The sequence below is a fragment of the Quercus suber genome, unplaced genomic scaffold (assembly GCF_002906115.3).
Source record: "Quercus suber isolate HL8 unplaced genomic scaffold, Cork oak 2.0 scaffold_127, whole genome shotgun sequence".
NCBI classification, from domain to species: domain Eukaryota; kingdom Viridiplantae; phylum Streptophyta; class Magnoliopsida; order Fagales; family Fagaceae; genus Quercus; species Quercus suber.
In genome coordinates this window covers 589,114-609,322 of record NW_027069590.1, presented here as the reverse complement: position 1 = coordinate 609,322, position 20,209 = coordinate 589,114, and the positions used below count along the sequence as shown (strand labels likewise).

Genomic DNA, 20,209 nt, shown 5'->3' with positions numbered 1-20,209 from the left:
AGAAATGAGAGATACATAAAAGGGGAGAAATTAAAAATTTAATCTGCTTTTAAAAAAGGTGGATTACGGAGCCCCTAACAAAGGTGACCTCAAGTGGATAAAATGTCAAGTTTTGAACCATGGAAAAGCAAGGTGAAAATGGGTCTAACCATAGGTAGATTTCTGTAATTTGTCCTTGCTATTATATAGAATACTTGCTCAAATTTGCCTATTTATTTCATGTCCCTTTTCACTATGCTAGTAAATGTTGCTAATAGACAGTTAGGTATAGAGGAGGAGAAAAAAATACCATCTAGTAGAATGGATATTGCTAGCACACCAATAAGCACAAGAGGGTTAGGTTAAGTGCATGATGACTAAGACGGTGAAAAGATTGCTTCAATGTTAGTCACATAGTTCAAAGACTTTCAGGAATAGAGTTTAAAATGTGAGTCCTTGTTTATTGTGGCATATATGGAGGGAGAGAAATACAAAAATGTTAGAAGAACAGGAACTTTCTACAGAGAGAGATTCAAATCTCAATCCATTGATTCGTTGCTGTTTTGGTTGTCCTTGAATGCACGTAGACCTCCCAAGATGTATGAATTCATTGATTCATTGTACTTGTTTACAGCTGAATCCGTTGATTCATTACTTTCTTGGAAAGTTCTTCATGAATGTACCAAAAATAGCTAGCAAAAGGTGCACTATGTTCAGCAACTAAAGAAAGAATTGGAAAAGTGATGGCTTTCTTCTTGCTTTGGACCCATTAAGGATAAAATATTTTTAGCGCCATCAAGACTTTTTTTTTATAAGTAAAAAGTTTATTGATATCAAAAAGGGAAGCACCCTAGTACACAGGGAGTGTACAACGGGTCAAACAATCAAGAACAAAAATTACAAGAATCTAGGAAATCAAGAAAAGATGAAAATGATTGGTTCTACAATGCAGCCAACCAATCCATTAAAGTTCTAAAGAAAAATAGCTTCAAGTCTGAAATTGATTTCTCCTTATCTTCAAAGCACCTACAATTTCTCTCTCTCCAAAGACACCATAATAAGCAGTGGGAAACAATCAACCATATATACCCATTTCGATGACAACCAAATCTGCCTTGCCAACATGCTAAAAGCCCCAAGACTCAACCATCAAGACTTTTTTAGTTCATATCAAAAAAAAAAAAAAAAAGACTTACCCAATGTTTGTAATAGTATAAAATTTTCATAAATGGAACATTATTTATGCTTTCTTTTTCTTAAAACTAAATCTTTTGATCACCAAATTCTCCTTGCATTACTTTTATTTCACTTTTTAGATAAGCAAACATTACTCTACCTATGTTTGTACTTAGTGACATAATTTTAGTCCACAGCCAGTCCCCAGCCCAGGTAAAGGAGGAGGGTTGCGGTAGGTTGATGGTCAATATAAAATTTAGTCACACTCTTATGAAATGGATCCAACACAGATAAATGTTGGAGCATCCCCTACTATCATGTGGCCAACCCAATCTAACCTGTCGAATATCCATAGCCGACCCCAAATTTTGGGACTAAGACCTAGTTGTTGTCGTTGGTGGTGGTGGTGAGTTACAGATGCACTCGGTGAAATTTGACCTGATAACCTCACCCTCCACCCACACTAATGGGAATAAAATGTGCCATTTGAGTGATGCTCATTAGTTTTACAAAGAGCCTAAAAAGGAATGCCCTCAATTATTTAGGGTTTAAAACCAAATAAATCTAAAAATTAAGGAATCTCCCATATTTTACACCTAAATTTTTATTACAATGACAACTCATAATCCTTTCTAAAGAAAATTAAAACAAAATTAACGATGAAAATGAACATATCTAAAAATCAATTAGGCATCATTACAAGGAGAACAGATTACATATACCATGGACTAAATCATATTGAATTTCTTTCACGCTCTCTACTTGTTTGATTGCTTAAACACAGAAATTCAATACCTTATACTTCCCACATACACCAAAAGAAAAAAAAAAGTTAAAATACTGTTGTTGGTTACTAAACTTTACCAAAAGTTGTTTTTAGTCTCTAAACTTTAAGAAATTCTTTTTTTGTCCCTAAATTTTGTATAAAAAAAAAAATCAACATTTTAGAGACAAAAATAGAAAAAAAAAATTCAATAATTTAGTGATGAAAAAAAGAAATATTCAAGTTTAAGACAGAAAGTGAAATATTTTCAAAATTTTGGGGACGAAAAATGAACTTTTCAATAATTCGATGAAAAATAGTATTTTAGGAGGGGAAAAAAAAATAGAACGAATCATACTGTTTATAGAATTTTAGTTGGCAACACTTTCTTTGGTTTTCCTTAGAAAAGTATTTGGAAGTAGAAGATTCCCTCTAGAGTAGCTTTCTTTGTTTGGACTGCTGCCTTAGAGAAATGCTTGACAATTGATAATTTACGAAAAAGGAAGGTGTGAATTTTAGATTGTTGCTACATGTGTAAGAGAAATGGTGAATCGGTTGACCATCTATTCCTTCATTGTCCTTTTGCTATGAATCTATGATCTATAGTTTTGGGTCTATTTAGAGTAACTTGAGTTATGCTGCACACTGTTTTGGGGCTGTTAGGGTGTTTGGTCACCATCGAAATGGTTATATTTGGTCCATTATTCCTCATTGCTTAACGTGGTGTTGTTAGAGAGAGAGAAATAGTAAATTTTTTGAAGATATTGAAAAATCTATTCCAGACCTCAAGCTACTCTTTTTTAGAACTTTAAGGGACTGGTTGTTAGCTTTGCAAAAACAATCATTCCCTTCTATTATTGATTTCCTGGACTCTTGTAATTTTTGTATTTGATTTCTTATCCCTTGATCACTCCCTGTGTACTAGGGTGTTCCTTTTTTTATCAATATAACTTATTACTTATCATAAAAAAGGGTTAAGATGCACAATTTTCCTCAGAAACAAACAGAAAGAAGAGTATGAATTGGGAGAACAATTCAGAGGCAGAAACAACAATCAAAGAAATTAAAAGTACAGAACGGAGAGAGATACCGATGGAACCGAGAGCAATGCCGAGGATGAGCAAGGCGACAGTGTAAGGAACCCTAGTCCCACGCAGTAAATGCCTGGAAGCGATTCCGAGCACCAAACTGATCCCAACGAATAACACCGCGTCGGTTGGGTTCCCACTTTTCTCTTCCTCCAATATTATTCTGTACGGTACCGCCACCATCTCCTCCTTCACACTCGCCATTTCTCTACCACACACACAGTTGAGAAGAAGTTCTGGACGAAGCACTATTTAAGCATCAGTGTCTGTACGTGAATGTGTGAGAGAGACTGAGTCTGAATCTAGAGTGAGATACATACACACAGAGAGCGCGAGAAGATGAAAATGCTCTCTCTGTTTTTTTTTTTTTTTTTTTGGAGTTGGTAAAGGTCAATTCTTTCTTTCGGTTTTTTGCCTTTTTTTTTTTTCCTTCTGTCACCGTCACTGTATTTGACAACTAGAGGTAACGATAAGAATACCGTCATACATAAATCAAGGCGGCTATGACATCATTGTTTGATAATTAGCCATGCACCAAAAGTTTGGTTGTTGATTGTTTTTTTTTTTTTTTTTGGTCTTTTAAGTTTTATAACTTTTTTTTTTTACTGTCCTTCCGCTCATAACTCCATTAAAGTATCTCCAGCAAATTATTAAAATTTTTGTACTATTTAACTAATGAATAGTGATATTTAACTTTTACTTACCTATTTTTCAAATATACTTTTCAACAGACTCTCTATCTCATTATCTATCTCATATAAATATTATTTCTTCATTCATTATTTATTTTTTTTTAACAACTACATATTTTCCAATATTTTTTTACTCAACACCTAATTATTATAATAGAAAATAAAATTTTAAAAAATGAACAGTAGCCTATCAGACTTGATAGGCTACTGTTCATGAGCCAAAAAAAACTATGTTTGTCGAGTCTGCTGGAGCACTACTGGAGCATAAACAGTGCACAATTCATCTAAATTTTAGCTAAGCATCCCGATACAAATTGAAATTTTAAGACTAAAAAATTATTATAAATGTAAAAAGAAAATACAAATTACAATCGTTTAAGTTTGGTTAATTTATATTAATATATATATATATATATATTTTTTTTTTTTTTCCCTTTTGGTCCTATAAATTTATATTGATTATCACCGTTAATCCTTCTAAATAGTAACTTTTTTTGACGGAATAGACAAAGGATTAACAATGAAAATGCAAACTTATAGAATTAATAATTAAAAATAAAAACAAAAGCAAAAACCTTAAATGACCTACCAACGCAGTTTGGAGTCTCTTTGATTTTTACCAGTGAGCAACTTTTTTGATAAATACTAGTAACTAGTAGTAAGCGTCTTGATGTTCATGCTCATAGTTTTACATATTTCCCTAAAGTCATAATAAACTATAGCAGTTGCCACTTGCCACCCTCCTTTCCTCCGCTTTTTCTTCTGCTTAAAAAAAATTAAATATAACCTAAATGACAATGGATCCGAATTAGGTTTAGTGTCCAATGACACTAGACTCGTTAAAATTATGACATATGTTTATTTTTAGACACGTGTCATTATCGGACTGAATCAATGTACTGAAAGCACTAGACCCAAACCTCCCCCAACCCAAGATATACCAAGTTTACCAAAAATATTTAGTTAATTCTATAAAAGGTGACAGTGGCTATCTGGGCAAGTAATATCTAGGGGGGATGTATTTCCTCTTCCTGGGACGGTTACTTGAAGGGCGGGCTTTCTAAGATTGACGTAAGCAAAAATAATTAAAAATTAAGCTCACACACCTCTAACTTGTACTAATTAGATTAAACAAAGAACTGGCTAATCATAGATGTTTAGTTAATTAAATTGAATTTTAATCACCGGATTAGGAAGGCAGACCAGGAGATTCTGCGTGGTGATTACTGATTAGCGTTCATTAAGTCAACTTTGTGCTGACAATGACATGTGTCTCCAACATATCTCTTTGATTATGAGAAAGTAAAGATTTGATTGAGCTCATTCGTACTTATTACTCTAGTTGGTTGCAGGGAGAGTCAACTTTGAATTATGTTTTGAAATAGAACTATCTTAATTTCACCATGAATTTTTTTTTTTTTTAAAGTAAAATTTCACCATGAAATTTGTGATTACAATAAATGTCATAAAATTATCACCATGAAACAATTGATTGAAGAGTCACTATCCTTACTTTAATTAGGGGTGTCCAAGCTAACCCGGGAATCGACCCACCCGTCCAAACTGCCCGGACCGACCCGAAAACCAGCCGACCTGATGCCAGTGACGGTTGGAGACGGGTCTCCGCCACCAAAAACTGACTTAGGCGGGTCAGATGGCGAGTTTTCTTCTTCAAAACCCTATATACCCGATCCGACCAACGAAACCCACGAAAGAAGGCCGGAGTTCCTAGATCCGTTCAGATTCTTCAGTATTCTGGTGAAGGTTTGGTAGTTTTTGGTTAGATCCAATGAAGATCTAGGTTTTCTTGCTTAGATCCGGTGGTGAGATGAAGATTTTGCTTGGATTTGCGCGTGCTTTTGCTTCGACTTTTCTTAGATCCGGTGATGAGAAGAAAATTTCGCTCAAATCTGAACTTGATGTGTGGGTTTTTGCTTCGATCCAGTGATTTTCGCTCATATCTAAGCTTGATGTTGTGGTTTTTCTTTGATTTTTGCTTAGATTCAGTGATTTTTGCTCAAAACTAGGCTTGATGGGGTGATTTTGAGCTTGATCAGGTGAAGATCCGATGATTCAAACTCAGACTAAGGTCGACTGATCAGACTGTTGTCCACCAGAGACTGATCCGACTCAACCCGAGGTCGTCGACAATCGGCAGTGGGTCGTTAAGCCGTTCACCCGATTCCGGCGGGTCGGTTCCGAGTTGGGCACAAACCCGACCCGGACCAACCCGTGGACAGCTTTAACTTTAATATGCAACTTTTTTCCTCATATCCATAGATAGAATTTTGATTATCGCACGGTAGACTTTTAGTGATGAAGACTTCAATTGCTAGGCCTTTAGCTACGTCAAATACAAATACTTGGGAAGGTTGAGTTGGGATGTGCTTGGCAAAAAATATAATTAATGTGGACTCTTCTGAAGTTGTTAAACTTATAACTTCTTTCTTCTTCAACCAATAGCCTAACACAGCCACTATGGCTAAATGCAGGGTCATTCTCCAAGCTTTCTATCAAGTTCATCTCCTACACTGCTTCAAGGAAGTCAACAAAGTGGCTAACTCATTGGCAAAAATTGGTAGCTTGCAACAGGAGCTTTTTGTTTATTATGTAACCCCCACTATCTATTATGGATGTATTAGAGTATTAGTATTGGTGGTGCAAAGAGCATTCACATCAAAGATCTCAAAAAATTTAACATTTAACATATTAAAAACCTACTTAATTTATTTTAACAACTCGCTTTACAATACACTCAACATTAAAGGTTTTATATTCTTTACCACTTCATTAAAATATTATTTCTTTTTTATAATTTTTTAATTACTTTTTAGTCTCAATCTCATCTCTTCCACTACCCACAAAGCTACTGCCCACTACTACTGCCACTGGCCACTCATCTATTTCATTTAGATTTTGATGCTGGTGTTCTAGAGATCTCTCTATTAAAGCCAACATGACTGTGTCGTCATCCTCATTTTTCTACAAAACATAATTACACTTCAACATACAAAGATGAACCCCCCTACCTTTTTTTTTCCTCCTCTGACCAAGACGAAGAAATAGAAAAAGTAAACCACCAAACACAAAAAGCAAAAGAAGGGGTAAAATCCTAGTAATATACCTAAGACAAAAATGAATATTACACTTAAAATAGTACAAAACATTAAATCAAAACCCAGGAAGATATTAATAAGAGCAATTTTTATTCAAAGATGAACACTAATTGAGCATATGCAGAAGGGGAAAAAATGGTCTTTTTTCTAACAACCTCCAACCACCAAAATCACAAGCCCAAAACCATAACAGCATCCACCACCAAGTCACCACCCACTGTAAAATCAAAATCCAAGCCACCACCCAAAACCCACCACAAAACCCTAACTAAAACCCGCCCCAGCCTCTCCGATGACCACTACCCCAGCTGCCCAGCCTCTCCGGTCTTAACCCCAGCCAAGAACACCAACCACATCAACTCAAGAATGTCGCCTAAGAATGCCAACTCAACCCAATTTGAACACCGACTCAAGAACTCCCTTGAAGCTTCGGTTTTAAGATGATGACAGAGAGCAAATGGGTTTCAAGCTTAGGTTTTTAGGTTCGGTCATAGAAAGAAGAGAAGAGCTTAGGTTGAGGGAGAACCAGAAGAGAGAAAGAGGAATGCATATGAGAAAGTAAGGGTGTCTAACAAAACCACAGACCCGACCTACCCGGCCAAACCAACCGGACCCAAACCGACTGCCATCCGACCCAATGAACTAACGGTTGGTAGGAGTCCCTACCATCTCAAACCGATTCCGGCGGGTCAAGTAGCAGGTCTTCCCTTCCAATACCCGATCCACCCGACCCAACCATGATATATAACCCAGCACTTAACAAATCTCAGTTCACCGTTCAGTTCTCTAAATTCACTCGGTTTCTATCACTCTTTCACTCTCTCAATCTCTTAACAGCCAACTCGCTCCACCAATCTTTAGAAATTTAGATCTTTAGATCTTCAAACCATCGAACTTTAGATCAGAACTTTAGATCTTCTAAGCTCCACCAATCTGTGACTCTCCTCGATCTGTGATTCTCCTCCATCGCACCATCACCAATCTGAAATTATCCATCTCAGGTTTGATTTTCAATCATTTTGTCTCTTTATTTCTTTGTTCCAGTCTCTTGCATGTTCAGATCTGCTATCAGTTCTCTTATCTCTGTTTGATTCTGAGCTATAGTGAGCTACTAAAGATGGCAGCTCACTATAGCTAGGTGTCAAAAATTTTAGCATTTGACTTCTTTAATGCAGTGTGTTTTTTTTTGTGTTGGTTGTTATTAATAGCATTTTAGCATTCTTAATGTGAATGCTCTAAAAAGCTATATTACTATTTTTAGCACCGCCAAATACAAAAATATGGCTACATTAATAGAGCCAAAGCCAAATAATTTGGCTCTACAGCTACATTGCACAACTACTTTTGACTGAGCAATGTAGCTCATAGGTTAAAATATATATATATATATATATATTATTTTATTCACGTGTTCACACTGTCAGTATTAAAAAAATATATATCTTTTTCTCCTTCTTTTTTCATTATTTTCCCATTTCTTCTCTTCTCTCTAAAAATCCTCTCTGCCACCTTGCCTTTGTCGAGCTCAACAATCCCAGTCCTCCATCACCGACAAGCCCCATCCTCCATCTCACTGCCGACCTAAGCTCCATCGTCAACCTGTGCTCCATCGCCAACCTAAGCCCCATCATTGACCCAAGCTTCATCGAACTCAAGAGCACCGCGAGACCAATCAAGATAGAAGCTAGGTTTCATGGGTTTGGCTGGGTTTCATGGGTTTGTCTAGTTTTCCTGGTGCTTGGGTTTCATGGGTCAATGGTGGTGTGGCTATGCTAGTGGTGATTTGTGTGGTAGTTTTTGGCCAATTTAGGTTTTTAGCAGTGGTTGTTGTAGACATCGCAATTTGTACCCCTTATGACTCGGGCCTCCATTCCCTAATAATGCTGAATTCTAAGACCCAATGTTGGTTTAGGGCCAAATCAGATATTAAATTGATTTGAGAAATGTTAAAATGGAAAATAATACTTTTAATGAGCAAATAAATCTATTTTTTGAAAAGTGAAGTCAAGGAAACCCTTGCTATATGCACGCAAGAATTGGCCTACGCACGCAGGCACGATCTTGTGCACACATAACAAATTCCAAAAACATAAATAATGCAAGTTTTCTGCATTAATGTTGAGGTTTGGAATGAATCTCACATCGTCTGGGAGTCGTTCCAAACCTCTATTTTCACACTATAAGCATCCTTACATGGTATATTTTTAAAACATACATATATCCCACGGGAAAATACTAAGATTCACTAGAAATAGTGAATCAAAGAGAGAATTTTTTACAAAACATTCTCAAGTTAATTTTCTTTTGATTATGACATTTTTTGGCCTTGATCTTTAAGTTTAAGATTACTAATCACTTTTTTATTGAATTGTGAATAGATTTGATTAAAGGGAATGGAAAAAAATCAACCTTGAAGAGCCCTTTCTTTGAGGTATAGTTCTAAAATTTTTCTTTTATTTTCTTTAGTTTAATTTTGCTTTTGTTTGTTTCCTTGCTTCTTCTTTTTTTATGTTCTAATATGTTTATGTAGTCTAGGTTTGTGTATTTGTATGTCTAAAAAGCATGTTAGGATGCTAGATTTAACATTTTAAAGCCTTGCTGTGTTTCTAGGGTTTTTAAGTGGAAACTCACGTATGCTTAATCTTACCTACGCATGCAGGCTTGATTATGCACACGCAGAGTTGTTCATGAGTGCGCATAAACTAGCCCAGAAACCCTAATTTTATTTTCTCTATTTCTGCTTCTACTTTGACATGTATACTTTTGTTTAGACTCTTTTCCATGTTTTCATGCTTTTAAGCTTCTATTTCACATGATTAATTATTGGTTGGTCCCTCATGTTTTAGAGTTAGGGTTTATCTTATGTTGTCTTATTTTGATACCATGAACATGCATTCACATGCTCATGCAATGTCATAGGTATTGAGTTGCTGCAAGGTAAGTGAGGTAAGTCATACATTAGTATAAACATGCATTTTAATGATGTAATGTGTTGTTTAATGCTTGATTTCATGCTTAAGAGATTGGAATATATGTTATGACATATGTTTGATTGCCATGCCCTGTTGCTGCCTTGTCTTTGTTGTTGCCTTGTTTGATGATGATATGTTATGCCATGATTAGATGAATGCTATGATGATGTGATATGCATGCTAGATGAACATTAAGAGATGTCATGCTAGATGGATGTTAGGGTCTATGATGTGATGAGATGCTTGATTAGATGAGTGTTAGGCTTTGGTTGACAAGCATGATAGATGTATGGTTAGGGATGATTGAGGCCATGTTGTGTGTTTAGATGCATGTTAGTGTGTGTGTGTGTGTGTGTGAGTTAGATAACAATATTAAATATGTCTTTAATAGAGTTAAGACATAAAATACAATAAAAGGAAGCCAACCTTAGGGTTGGGTGATTTTGGGTGCCTAATACCTTCCCAAGACTGTACCTTAACTCCGAACACATATCTCTAATAGTAAGATTAATGGTTCTTCCTCAAAAGGAAACTATATATATGGTTCCTAGACCATTGCAAAAACTAGATGGCGACTCCACACTTCGTTGTGTCCACAATTGTGAATTGGATGTTGTTGGGTGGATGGGGTTTGGGCGGCTATTGGGTATGATTAGGTTTTGGGTGCGGTGGTTATTGGTAGTTTATGTCACTATTGTAGCTCAGATTATTTATTGTAATGATTATTATTTATTGTAGTAGATATATTATTTTATTATGTTGTTTATATTATTTTATTATGTTGAAAGCTAAAATAAAACCACTGATGTTGAGTGTTTTGTAAAATTAAAAGGTAAAATAAATAAAGTAACTTTTTGTGGAACCGTATTGCTAAATTTATGGCTTTACCAATGTGGATGCTCTTAGTTTTTGACAACTCTTCTGACAGTTCCCCTGTATCTGATTCTTGCATTCCTGCAGGGTAATTTATATAAGCAAAACTTAGATATAGTACATTTGGTACTATTCCTTTGGTACCACTTTTAAAATTCTGCCACCTGTCTAGTCACTTAAGTTTGCAAACGGCATTTGGTTAACCATCCGTATCTTTTTTTTTTTACTTTTCTTGTTCCCCCTATTGAAACCCAACCTGCCATGAAAGAAACAAGAAAACGTCAAATTTTTCTCTCTCTAGAGAAAAAGAAAAGTTTCACTAAAAGAAATTCTCTATGGATGACTCCCCATGTTCAAATGTCACCCATCCAATGAGCTTTGAGAACCCTAACCCCCTATCTTCCTCTTCGTCTTTGTCTTCGTCTTCGCAACTGAAGCAGCTGCACAACACATAGATAGTCTCTTAAACTTGAACTAACACACAGAGCTGTCAAGAACGATCTATTCAGATTGGTTCATACCCAACAGATCTAAGCCGAATTTTGAGCTTTCAGAATTTATGTCGCTAAAGGCCGGGTTAATTTGGATTTGGAATTTATGAATTGAGTTTTTCGGATTTATGATTTTTTTAAAAAGAAAAAAAAAAGAGAATTTTGTATTATAAATAGAAAAGCAGTATACAATGAGGCCCTAGACTTAGCAACAATGTCCAACCCAAAAAAAAATGAAACCACAAAACAATGGTCTTACAAGAACAAAATAAACAAAATGCAGACTAAGAATTTTGGGTTTTTTTTGGATGTGTAGGTTTTGGATGCTCTAGCATTGCAGAATGATTTTTATCTCAATCTTATAGATTAGGTGTCAGAAGTTGGGGTTTGGGGTTTTCTAGAATTCTAAATGGGTTTTCACAGGATTAGAGAAAAAAGAAAAAAAAAAAAAAAAAAAAAGAGATACGGATGGTTAACCTAACGCCGTTTGCAAACTTGTGTGATTAGACAGTGACAAAATTTTAAAAGGGGTACCTAAGGAACAGTACTTAAGTAATGTATCTAAATTTTGCCCAATTTATATTATGACTCTCCCTAACAAAAAAAAAGAGAGATGGTGTTGGCTTGACATTGTTGAGCATTATTTTCTTTTCTTTTCTTTTTTAAGAAAAAAAAGGGGAAGAGGGCCTGAAGCCATTTCTAGGACTAGGGAGGAGACCCAATCGAAGAAAGAAGAAATGTTTAGGGGTCCATCTCACTTACAATTAGCAGCCTAATAGGCAATGTTATAGACAAAGAAATTAATATTTTGCTTACAATACAAAAATCTGAACAAGCCAAAGAGCCTAAAGAAGCCAACACATTAGGCATAAAAGGAGTGAGAAAATTTGGAGGGTTGGAGGAAACTATTGGAGGGCTTCAACAACATATTTGGAGACTCACTCAAAATAATAAAAGAAATATGGTGCTAAACTACTAGTTTGAGGACCAAAAGAGTAGATTGAACTTCTCCTATAAGCATTCTAATACCTAAGTTAGTGTCCATTTAGGAACATCTAATCTAGCTTTTTATGAAAACTTCTTGTTAAAAGTACATTTAATCTAGCTTTTTACTAAAAACTTTTGTTAAAATACCATAGATAAAGGCTAAAAACAAATAAAATAAGTTGATTGATGTTTTGCCGAAAGTACTATAGCAAAAAAAAAAAAAAAAAAAAAAAAAGAAGTTAAAAGCTAGCATATAATCTAGTCCCAAGATTTTATACTTCACTCTCCCAGAGATGTTAAGGGTTTATATAAAACTTGGTTTTGTTTGGTTGGGGGATATAAAAGATTTAATTTTCTTTATGTGTGTTTGGTTTGGAGAAAGAAAAAGTAGAGAGATTGAAAACTCTTTTTATGTGGTTGAGAAGAAAAATGAGAGGATAGAAAATGTAGTTTATATAAACCCTTTATTACATTAAAAACAAACTAATAGTTTGTAAGCATATTAGAAAATAAAAATTGAATGTTACTTTGAAAAGAAAAACAAAAGAAGAAGAAGAAACTAGAAAGGAACCAATGTTGGAAGGGAGGAGAAGGACAAATTAGTAAATTCTCATCTAAGCACCTCTCTCTCCCTCATTTTCTCTTTAATTCGGGGAGACACAAAAATCACCCAAAATCATGGTAGGCTCAAGTAGAAAATATCTAGGCTCCTCTAAAATCACCCATTCCTCTTCTCTTCCAACCAAACACACAAATCACCCCTATTTTCTTCTCTTCATTTTCCACCCCCTACAAATCACCACAATTAAACACACCTAATGTGATTCACTCATCCACTTCAACCATTATCTTGCTAGTGGATGAGGGAGTGTAGACATCGCATTTTGTACTCCTTACGACTCAGGCTCCCGTTCTCCAATAATGGTATTACTCTAAAGCCCAAAGTTGGTTTAGGGTCCAATCTCGTGAAAATTGACTTGAGGAAAGTGTTTGTGTAAAATATAACTTATTTTTAGAAGAATAAAACTATTTTTGAAAAAGAAAGGCCGCTAGAAACCCTAAAGTGTGCACATGCACACACTCATATGCGTACGCACACTAAAGCCATGCGTACGCATGCTTATGTCATACGCACGCATACACGGGCATGCGTACGCAGTTAGGGTTCTAGAAACTATGTAAGGAAAGTTTTTTGCACTTAATTCTAGTTTGGAATGAATCTCATATCATCTGGGACCTGCCCCATACCCCTATTTTACTACTATATAAAGGAACTTTTTCATAGGAGGACGAAAACGGTTGCAAAACACATAAAATTCACTAGAAAATAGTGAATCAAAGAGGGTGTTTTCACAAAACATCCTCAAGTCAAATTTTACTTGATTGATACCTTTTCTGGTCTTGATCTTCGAGTTCTAAAATTTACTAACCCATTTTGATTTGGTTGTCAATAGATTGATTAAGGAGAACGATCAAAATCAAGCTCTAAAGAGTTCTAGTGTTGAGGTAAAGGTTCTAATTTTGGCTTTTCACTTTTCTTTGTTTTTGTATATATATGTTTTAAAGTTTTAACATGTTTGGTTAGTTTTGGTTTACTTAGTGTTTCTGTTAGAAGCATGCTAGGTTGTTAGATTTCTTATTTTCTTTGTTTTTCTATTCTGAGTTTCTGGGTTAGGGTTTCGGGTGTGTATGCGTACGCATGCTACATGCATTAGTATGCATACTCAAAGCGTGCATACACATATAGTTGGGATATGTACACATACCTTATGTATGCGAATGCACCCTTGTGCTTAGAAACCCTAATTTGTTTATGTTTGTTCTTTCCTTGTTTTCTTTATATGTTTAGCCTCTGTTTAACCTAGTTTTCATATCTCAAAGTCTCTGTCTTTCTGTTCTGTTTTGTTTTATTTTGTTTTATCTCTTTGATGCTTATTAGGGTTTTAGATTGTTTGAATACCATGGACATGCACATGAATATGAACATGCATTGATGCATAAGTACTGTGATGCAGTGAGGTAAGTGGGGTAAGCCATGTATAATTACATAAACATGCATTTAATTTGGATGATGAGCATGCTATGGTTGATGAACATGAATATGCTTGGTTGAATGCCATGAGTTTTGATGCTTGGTTATCTAGACATGCTTGTTTAGATCTATCTTAAGTTGTTTCTACCCTTGGTTATGTATGCTTAATGCCATGACAAATGAATGCTGGGCTTGGGGATGATTATGCCATTTTTTTGCTTTTAGATGTATGCTAAAGTGTGTGTGTGTGTGTGTGAGAGAGAGAGTTAGAATAACATGTTAAATATGTCTTTAACGAAATTAAGATTTGGAACTCAATGAATGGAGGATGACCCACGGGTTGGATGGTGTTGGATGCCTAACACCTTCACATCCCCATACCTAAACTCCGGACACGTACTCTGGTAAGGATCAATCCTTCCACAAAAGGCATTATATTTATTGTTCTTAGACTTAAACTTAGTGGCGACTCCATTTACACCATTTGCCATGGTCCACCCTAGACCAAGACATACTCACCCAAACTACGATCATGAGCGCTTACACCCACAGGGAGTATCTCTAATACTAATGTTGGTTTCGGCTTTATGGCTGTTACCTCCATGATATAGGTGCTTTATGAATTGCACATTTCTATTTAGAGGTTACCATAACCCATGTGGTTAGGGGTGTCCAACAGACCCGGAGACCCGCTCAACCCTGCCAACCTGCCCGTGTCCGACTCACCACCACCCAATCCGATGACTCCAGTAGTCGGACGTGGGTTTCGAACTTGCCAACCCGACCCCATGCGGGTCGGTTGTCTGTTTTTCCTTTCGAAACCCGTGACACCCGACCCGAACCTAGGCCTTTCTCTTTCTGACGAGTTATTACGAATTTCCCGACCATTTTCAGCGAAATCAGGTCCAGATCCTTCGAAATCTGGCAAGATATCGCCGTTATCTGATGAAATCTAGGCCAGATCTTGACGGATCCAGCCAGATTTAGGCCTGATATCGCCAGATCCGGCTAGATTTCGACTTGATCTCACCAGAGCAAGTCAGATTTTGGCCTCGGTGATAAAACCCGAGACCGACCCGAATCAACCCGAAACCGATGAGACCCGAACTGAAAAATTCGACCAGATCTCCAGGTCGGTTTCGGGTCAATTTTTTATCCACTCGCCTCATTCGGGTCGAGTCCGAGTTGGGCACAAACCCAACCCGTTGACACCCCTACATGTGGTTGTCCAATCGCCAAACTTGGGCACTAGGTCACTTGGTCTTTTGGCCCACGTCTTGGTCAATGTCATGGACTATGAATGAGTCCAATTCTTCCATTCACAATGTTAATTTATTTCTAATCAATTGACAAAAGGCAAAAGCTGTAGACAATCTCATTCCCATCAATTTCCCTTCATTTTGAGTTCGTCTCAAATGGGCATGTGTACGGAACAAAATTGTTGAGCATTAATGACATTTTGCTAATTTCATGTAACTTTCGAGGTGTAACCTTTTGTCAATACCTCACTCAATATATATTTTTATTGGTTTAATATATTCAAAATCACATTGTTGGAATGCATGTATTTATTGTCCTTAATATGCATGTATAAATTTCATATTAATCAAATGTTACTTACTATTTGATTAAATATTTTACATATAAAACAATTATTAATCTTTAATCATTTTCATATTTTGCAAGTATGGAGAATATAAAAAAGTAATGTAACATCGGACCAACAATTTGCATTTTTTTAAAACTCATTTTAGTAAAATATAATATATAACTAAAATTAGTTTATCAAATATAATCAATGACATGAAATATAATCAAAATTAATGTCTCAAATATTAAACACATGATGAGTATAATACATGAACCATAAAAATAATTTCTGCGGGGGGAGAAGTTTTTTTTTTTTTTTTGATAATCTAGAGTGGGGGGAGAAGTAGGAATTGCTCTCCAGTTTAAGTCCATGAATTGAACTGACCCCTATGCAAAGTTCTATGTATTAGACATAGAGTCCGAAGTTAGAGTACGGGCTTCGAACACCACCTGAAGTAAATAAGGTAACACATTTTGAAACCAATGATTTTATTAAGGCTGCGTTTGAATCGGTGGTAAATGATTTCAGGAAATCATTTACCACCTGACCCATGTGTTTGGCTGGCAAAGGAAAATTCATTTTCCGGAAAATATGCTTAAAGTTTGACCAAATTTTCACCCTTGACCCGGAAATCATTTGAAGCCCTTATTTTACCTTCAAATGATTTCCGGAAAAGAGAGAGCCAGAGCCGAACCAAACCGAGCGAGAGAGAGAGCGAGAGCGAGAGAGAGAACGAGCCTTCGACTTTGACTTCGCCGGCGTTCACGAGCCTTCGACTTCGCCGGCGCCACGAACTGACGAACTCACGAACCGCGCCATCGCACCGGTCTCGCGCTGATCGTAGCACCTCGCCATCGCACCGCGCCGATCGCGCCATCGCACCATCGCCATTGCACCTCGATCGCGCCATAGCCGTCGCACCTCGATCGCGCCATCGCACCATCGCCATCGCACCTCGATCGCGCCATCGCCGTCGCACCTCGATCGCGCCATCGCACCATCGCCATCGCACCTCGAGCTCTCTCTTCCTCGATCTCCCAGTTTTTTTTTTTTTTTTTTAATTTGATTGTTGTTGTTTTTTTTTTTAATTTGATTGTTGTTGTTGTTTTTTTTTTTTGATGAACCGATTGGTGTTGTTGTTGTTGCTACCGGAATTTGCTGTTGTTGTTGTGTTGTTGCCGGAATTTGTTGCCGGAAAATAGCATTTTCCTAATAGAACCAAACACATGAAAATATTTTCCACAATAATTTTCATAATTCAACCAAACACTTAAAAATATTTTCCTTTTCCGGAAAATAGCATTTCCGGAAAATATATATTTTCCGGAAAACGTTTTACACGAAACAAACACAGACTAAATGAAAATAACCAAGTCAAATCAAATTATGCATTCACAACGAAATATTTTATTTTAAAGATATCATATGTAAACATATTTAAATCAAATTTATCATGATAATGTCAACTAATCAAATAAACTCATTATGACAATTAATTATCTATTTTTAATTGGGTTTGGCTTATTTTCAGTACTTTTTTAATTGAAATTTCTTTTTGTTTTAATGGAAAACTACCACATCATCCACTAACTAAATAAAATGTGAAGATTAAAACTTATTACCATTTGCCATTATATATTTAAAATAAAAGGACATGTCCAGTTAAAAAAGTACTAAAGGTAAGCTAAACTCATTTTTAATTAATCTAATTATAAATATCCATAAGTCAAATTGGAATACATAGTCTGATTAAGCAAATGAAGTAGTTAAAATACAAATTATGGGTCAAGGTGCATACTCATACTTGAGTATTCACATGCGGACGTTAAGCCTGCATATACATTTTTAACCAGACTTGTGCATCTTGCTTATAGAAACTCAAATATTGAACACAGTGACGGTTCTAGGATTTGTTTTTGAGGTGATCATTAAGAAACTTAAATTATACAAAATTTAATAAAGAGACAATTTGAATATAGCAATGTCAAAAAAAAAAAAAAAAAACACGCAAATACATGATGTAGGGTCAGATTTGGCAGCCCAGGCCCAAGAGGGATGGGTTAAGAGCTCAATGAACCCAAGACAATGAATTTGTAGAGAGTGGGCAAAAGAGCTGGGTTAGGTGTGAATTAAACAGATATTAATTATTTCGTTTGAGGATTCATTGACATAAGATTACATTCATCTTCCTTTACAAATGTCTGTCCGAAGAGGTTTATTATTAAAATGTGAGGTGGTTACAATTCTTGGAACTACAATGAATTTGTCTCAGTCCTCTCTCCCCTCCCTCTTTCGATCCCTATTATCAGAGACCTCTCTTGCTTATATAGCACCCTTTTCTATCATCTCCATCGTCCATTTGTTCTTCATCTAAGCATCCACTTGAGTGCATGTCCCATAAGGTACTCTCTTTACCCCTCCGTGAGCGGTAGTAGCTGAGATTACACTATTCAGGAGTCTTCTCCACATTAATGCGGCCAGAAAAGCAGCTGCAATGCATTTAATGCGGTGATGACAACTTTTCCTTAAGATATTTTCTCGTCCTAATCATCCCTAGATACGCTCAGAGCTTATCTTTGTCGTGGGATTGCCCGAGGGTCCATTCGGACCTTCTATTCGCTGGCTGGGTTGAGACCATTTACGTCCGAGGAGTGTAATCTCTTCGGACAAAATGTGACCTCTTCGGACGTTACTCTTCTTTTACTTCTGGGTTAGTTGAGTTCAGATGAATCCTACCCCGAACTTTTATTACTCTTCGGACGTACAGTATCCCTCGGGACAGGGCCCACAGCCCAATAAGTATGTCTGGGTTTTCATCCCCCACAACAGTCCCTCAAAATCCCAATTTTTCCCTCGCATCCGAAGAGAAAAGGTGGGGTTTTGACTTGTCACGGGGTGAGAAATTTGAGGAGAGACAAATATTTGAACTGACACGCGCGTGGGCCTAGATAGAAGCGCTTCATTATTGCCAAGGTTGGTTTTCGTATTTCCAAGGCGCTGCATTGATTACTCCAGGCGGTGTCTTGTCCCTCATATCCAACGGTGGGCTATCGATCCAACGGGCGTGCTTCTTCCCCGAGATTTGAGCGAAACAACTTCTGCCCCTTCATTGGACCCCGTATAAAATCCCAGGGAAGGCATTTCTCCTTCACTTTGCAAACCATCAGATTTCCCGGCGAGAACAAGCACACAGCTTCACTGCGCTCTTTCAGCCATCGATCTCAATCTTTCACAGAACCCTTGAGGATCCCTGTGCGAGATCAAAGATTATTCTTCAGTTTAGTTCCTGTAAGTTTTCATCCTTTCGATCCTTCAATTTCTCTTCGGCCAGTTGCCTCAACTTTTGAACGGTTATTCTCTGGTCACCGCACTCAGCGCTTTCATCTTCCCGTTTAGTCGTGATGGGCAAACTCCAATACCTGGTGGATAGTCCTGCCCAGTTGGAAAAATTTAGGGCCATTTATCGCATACCCCCAAATGTGGGTGTGAGGTACTGTCCATCGGAGAAGATACTAACGGATCAGAGAACGGGCGAAGTTGTAATCCCCGTTATTGCTTTCTTAGAAGGGGGATGACCATCCCCATGGGCCCCATCACAACTAACTACCTCCGAAACCATAGGCTTAGTCCCGACTAGTGTGCGCCTAACATGTTTAGGATCTTAGGGGCAGTTGATGATCTTGACCGTCACCTAGGACTGGGGCTCACCTGGTTGGACGTCGCAAACATGTACGAATGTCACAGCCAACAAGGGGCGGGATATTACTTAAAATTCAGGTCCGACATTGTTATGCTCGTTTCCTGTCTTTCTAAGTCCAACAAGGGGATGAAGGACGGATTATNAGACATAAGTGCCAAAACATACAAAACTAAAGGATGGAAACTTTCTCTTTAAAAAGTAAAACATATAAATTTTTATCTAGAAACAATCATGGACAATGCTTAGCTTTACCAAAACAGAAACAATTTCCTTTTGGTCATGCTTTTGAGACTAATTTCCTTTTGGCAATTACTAAGGCAACTAACTTGTCCAACTGTTTGGTATTATAATTCCTCTTCTTATCACCCTTACCTTTCGGTTTAGGCTAAGAATTTGAATTAAATCATATTGATCCTAGCCTTAGCTTTTAGGATGTCTTCCGTTACATAGAATTCACTAATCAATTCAGATAATATAAAAAGAATTTATTTTCAAAACATTCTGAATTGATCAAATGATTCTAACAAGGACTTGTGGATCACATCCACATGAGATTAATATTTAATCTCTACATCCAAGAATTCCAATTCATTTTAAAAATAAAATATTTTCATAAAATGATATAGAATTGAAACTTCTTAAGTTTTTCTTAGCACTCAATATGATTTATACCAAGCACCTCATTTAGACTTAATATAAAGTCTAAGTCTAGTACTAACTCTTGCATCTCATGCATTAACACAATTGAG

General features: G+C 36.6%; 1 protein-coding gene across 2 annotated transcripts in view; it reads right to left on the bottom strand.

The window, feature by feature from the left end:
* LOC112035478 (sodium/hydrogen exchanger 8) overlaps positions 1-3,381 on the bottom strand; it is a 43,887-nt gene extending 40,506 nt beyond the window's left edge. Inside the window, exon 1 of one of the 2 annotated variants that reach the window (XM_024068308.2) lies at positions 3,009-3,381. In XM_024068308.2, coding sequence (XP_023924076.1) covers positions 3,009-3,210 — 202 coding nt within the window. In that variant the 5' untranslated portion in view covers positions 3,211-3,381. The remainder of the gene's footprint in view (positions 1-3,008) is intronic. The other variant, XM_024068301.2, reaches the window with a different exon arrangement.
* Positions 3,382-20,209: the final 16,828 nt, after the last annotated feature.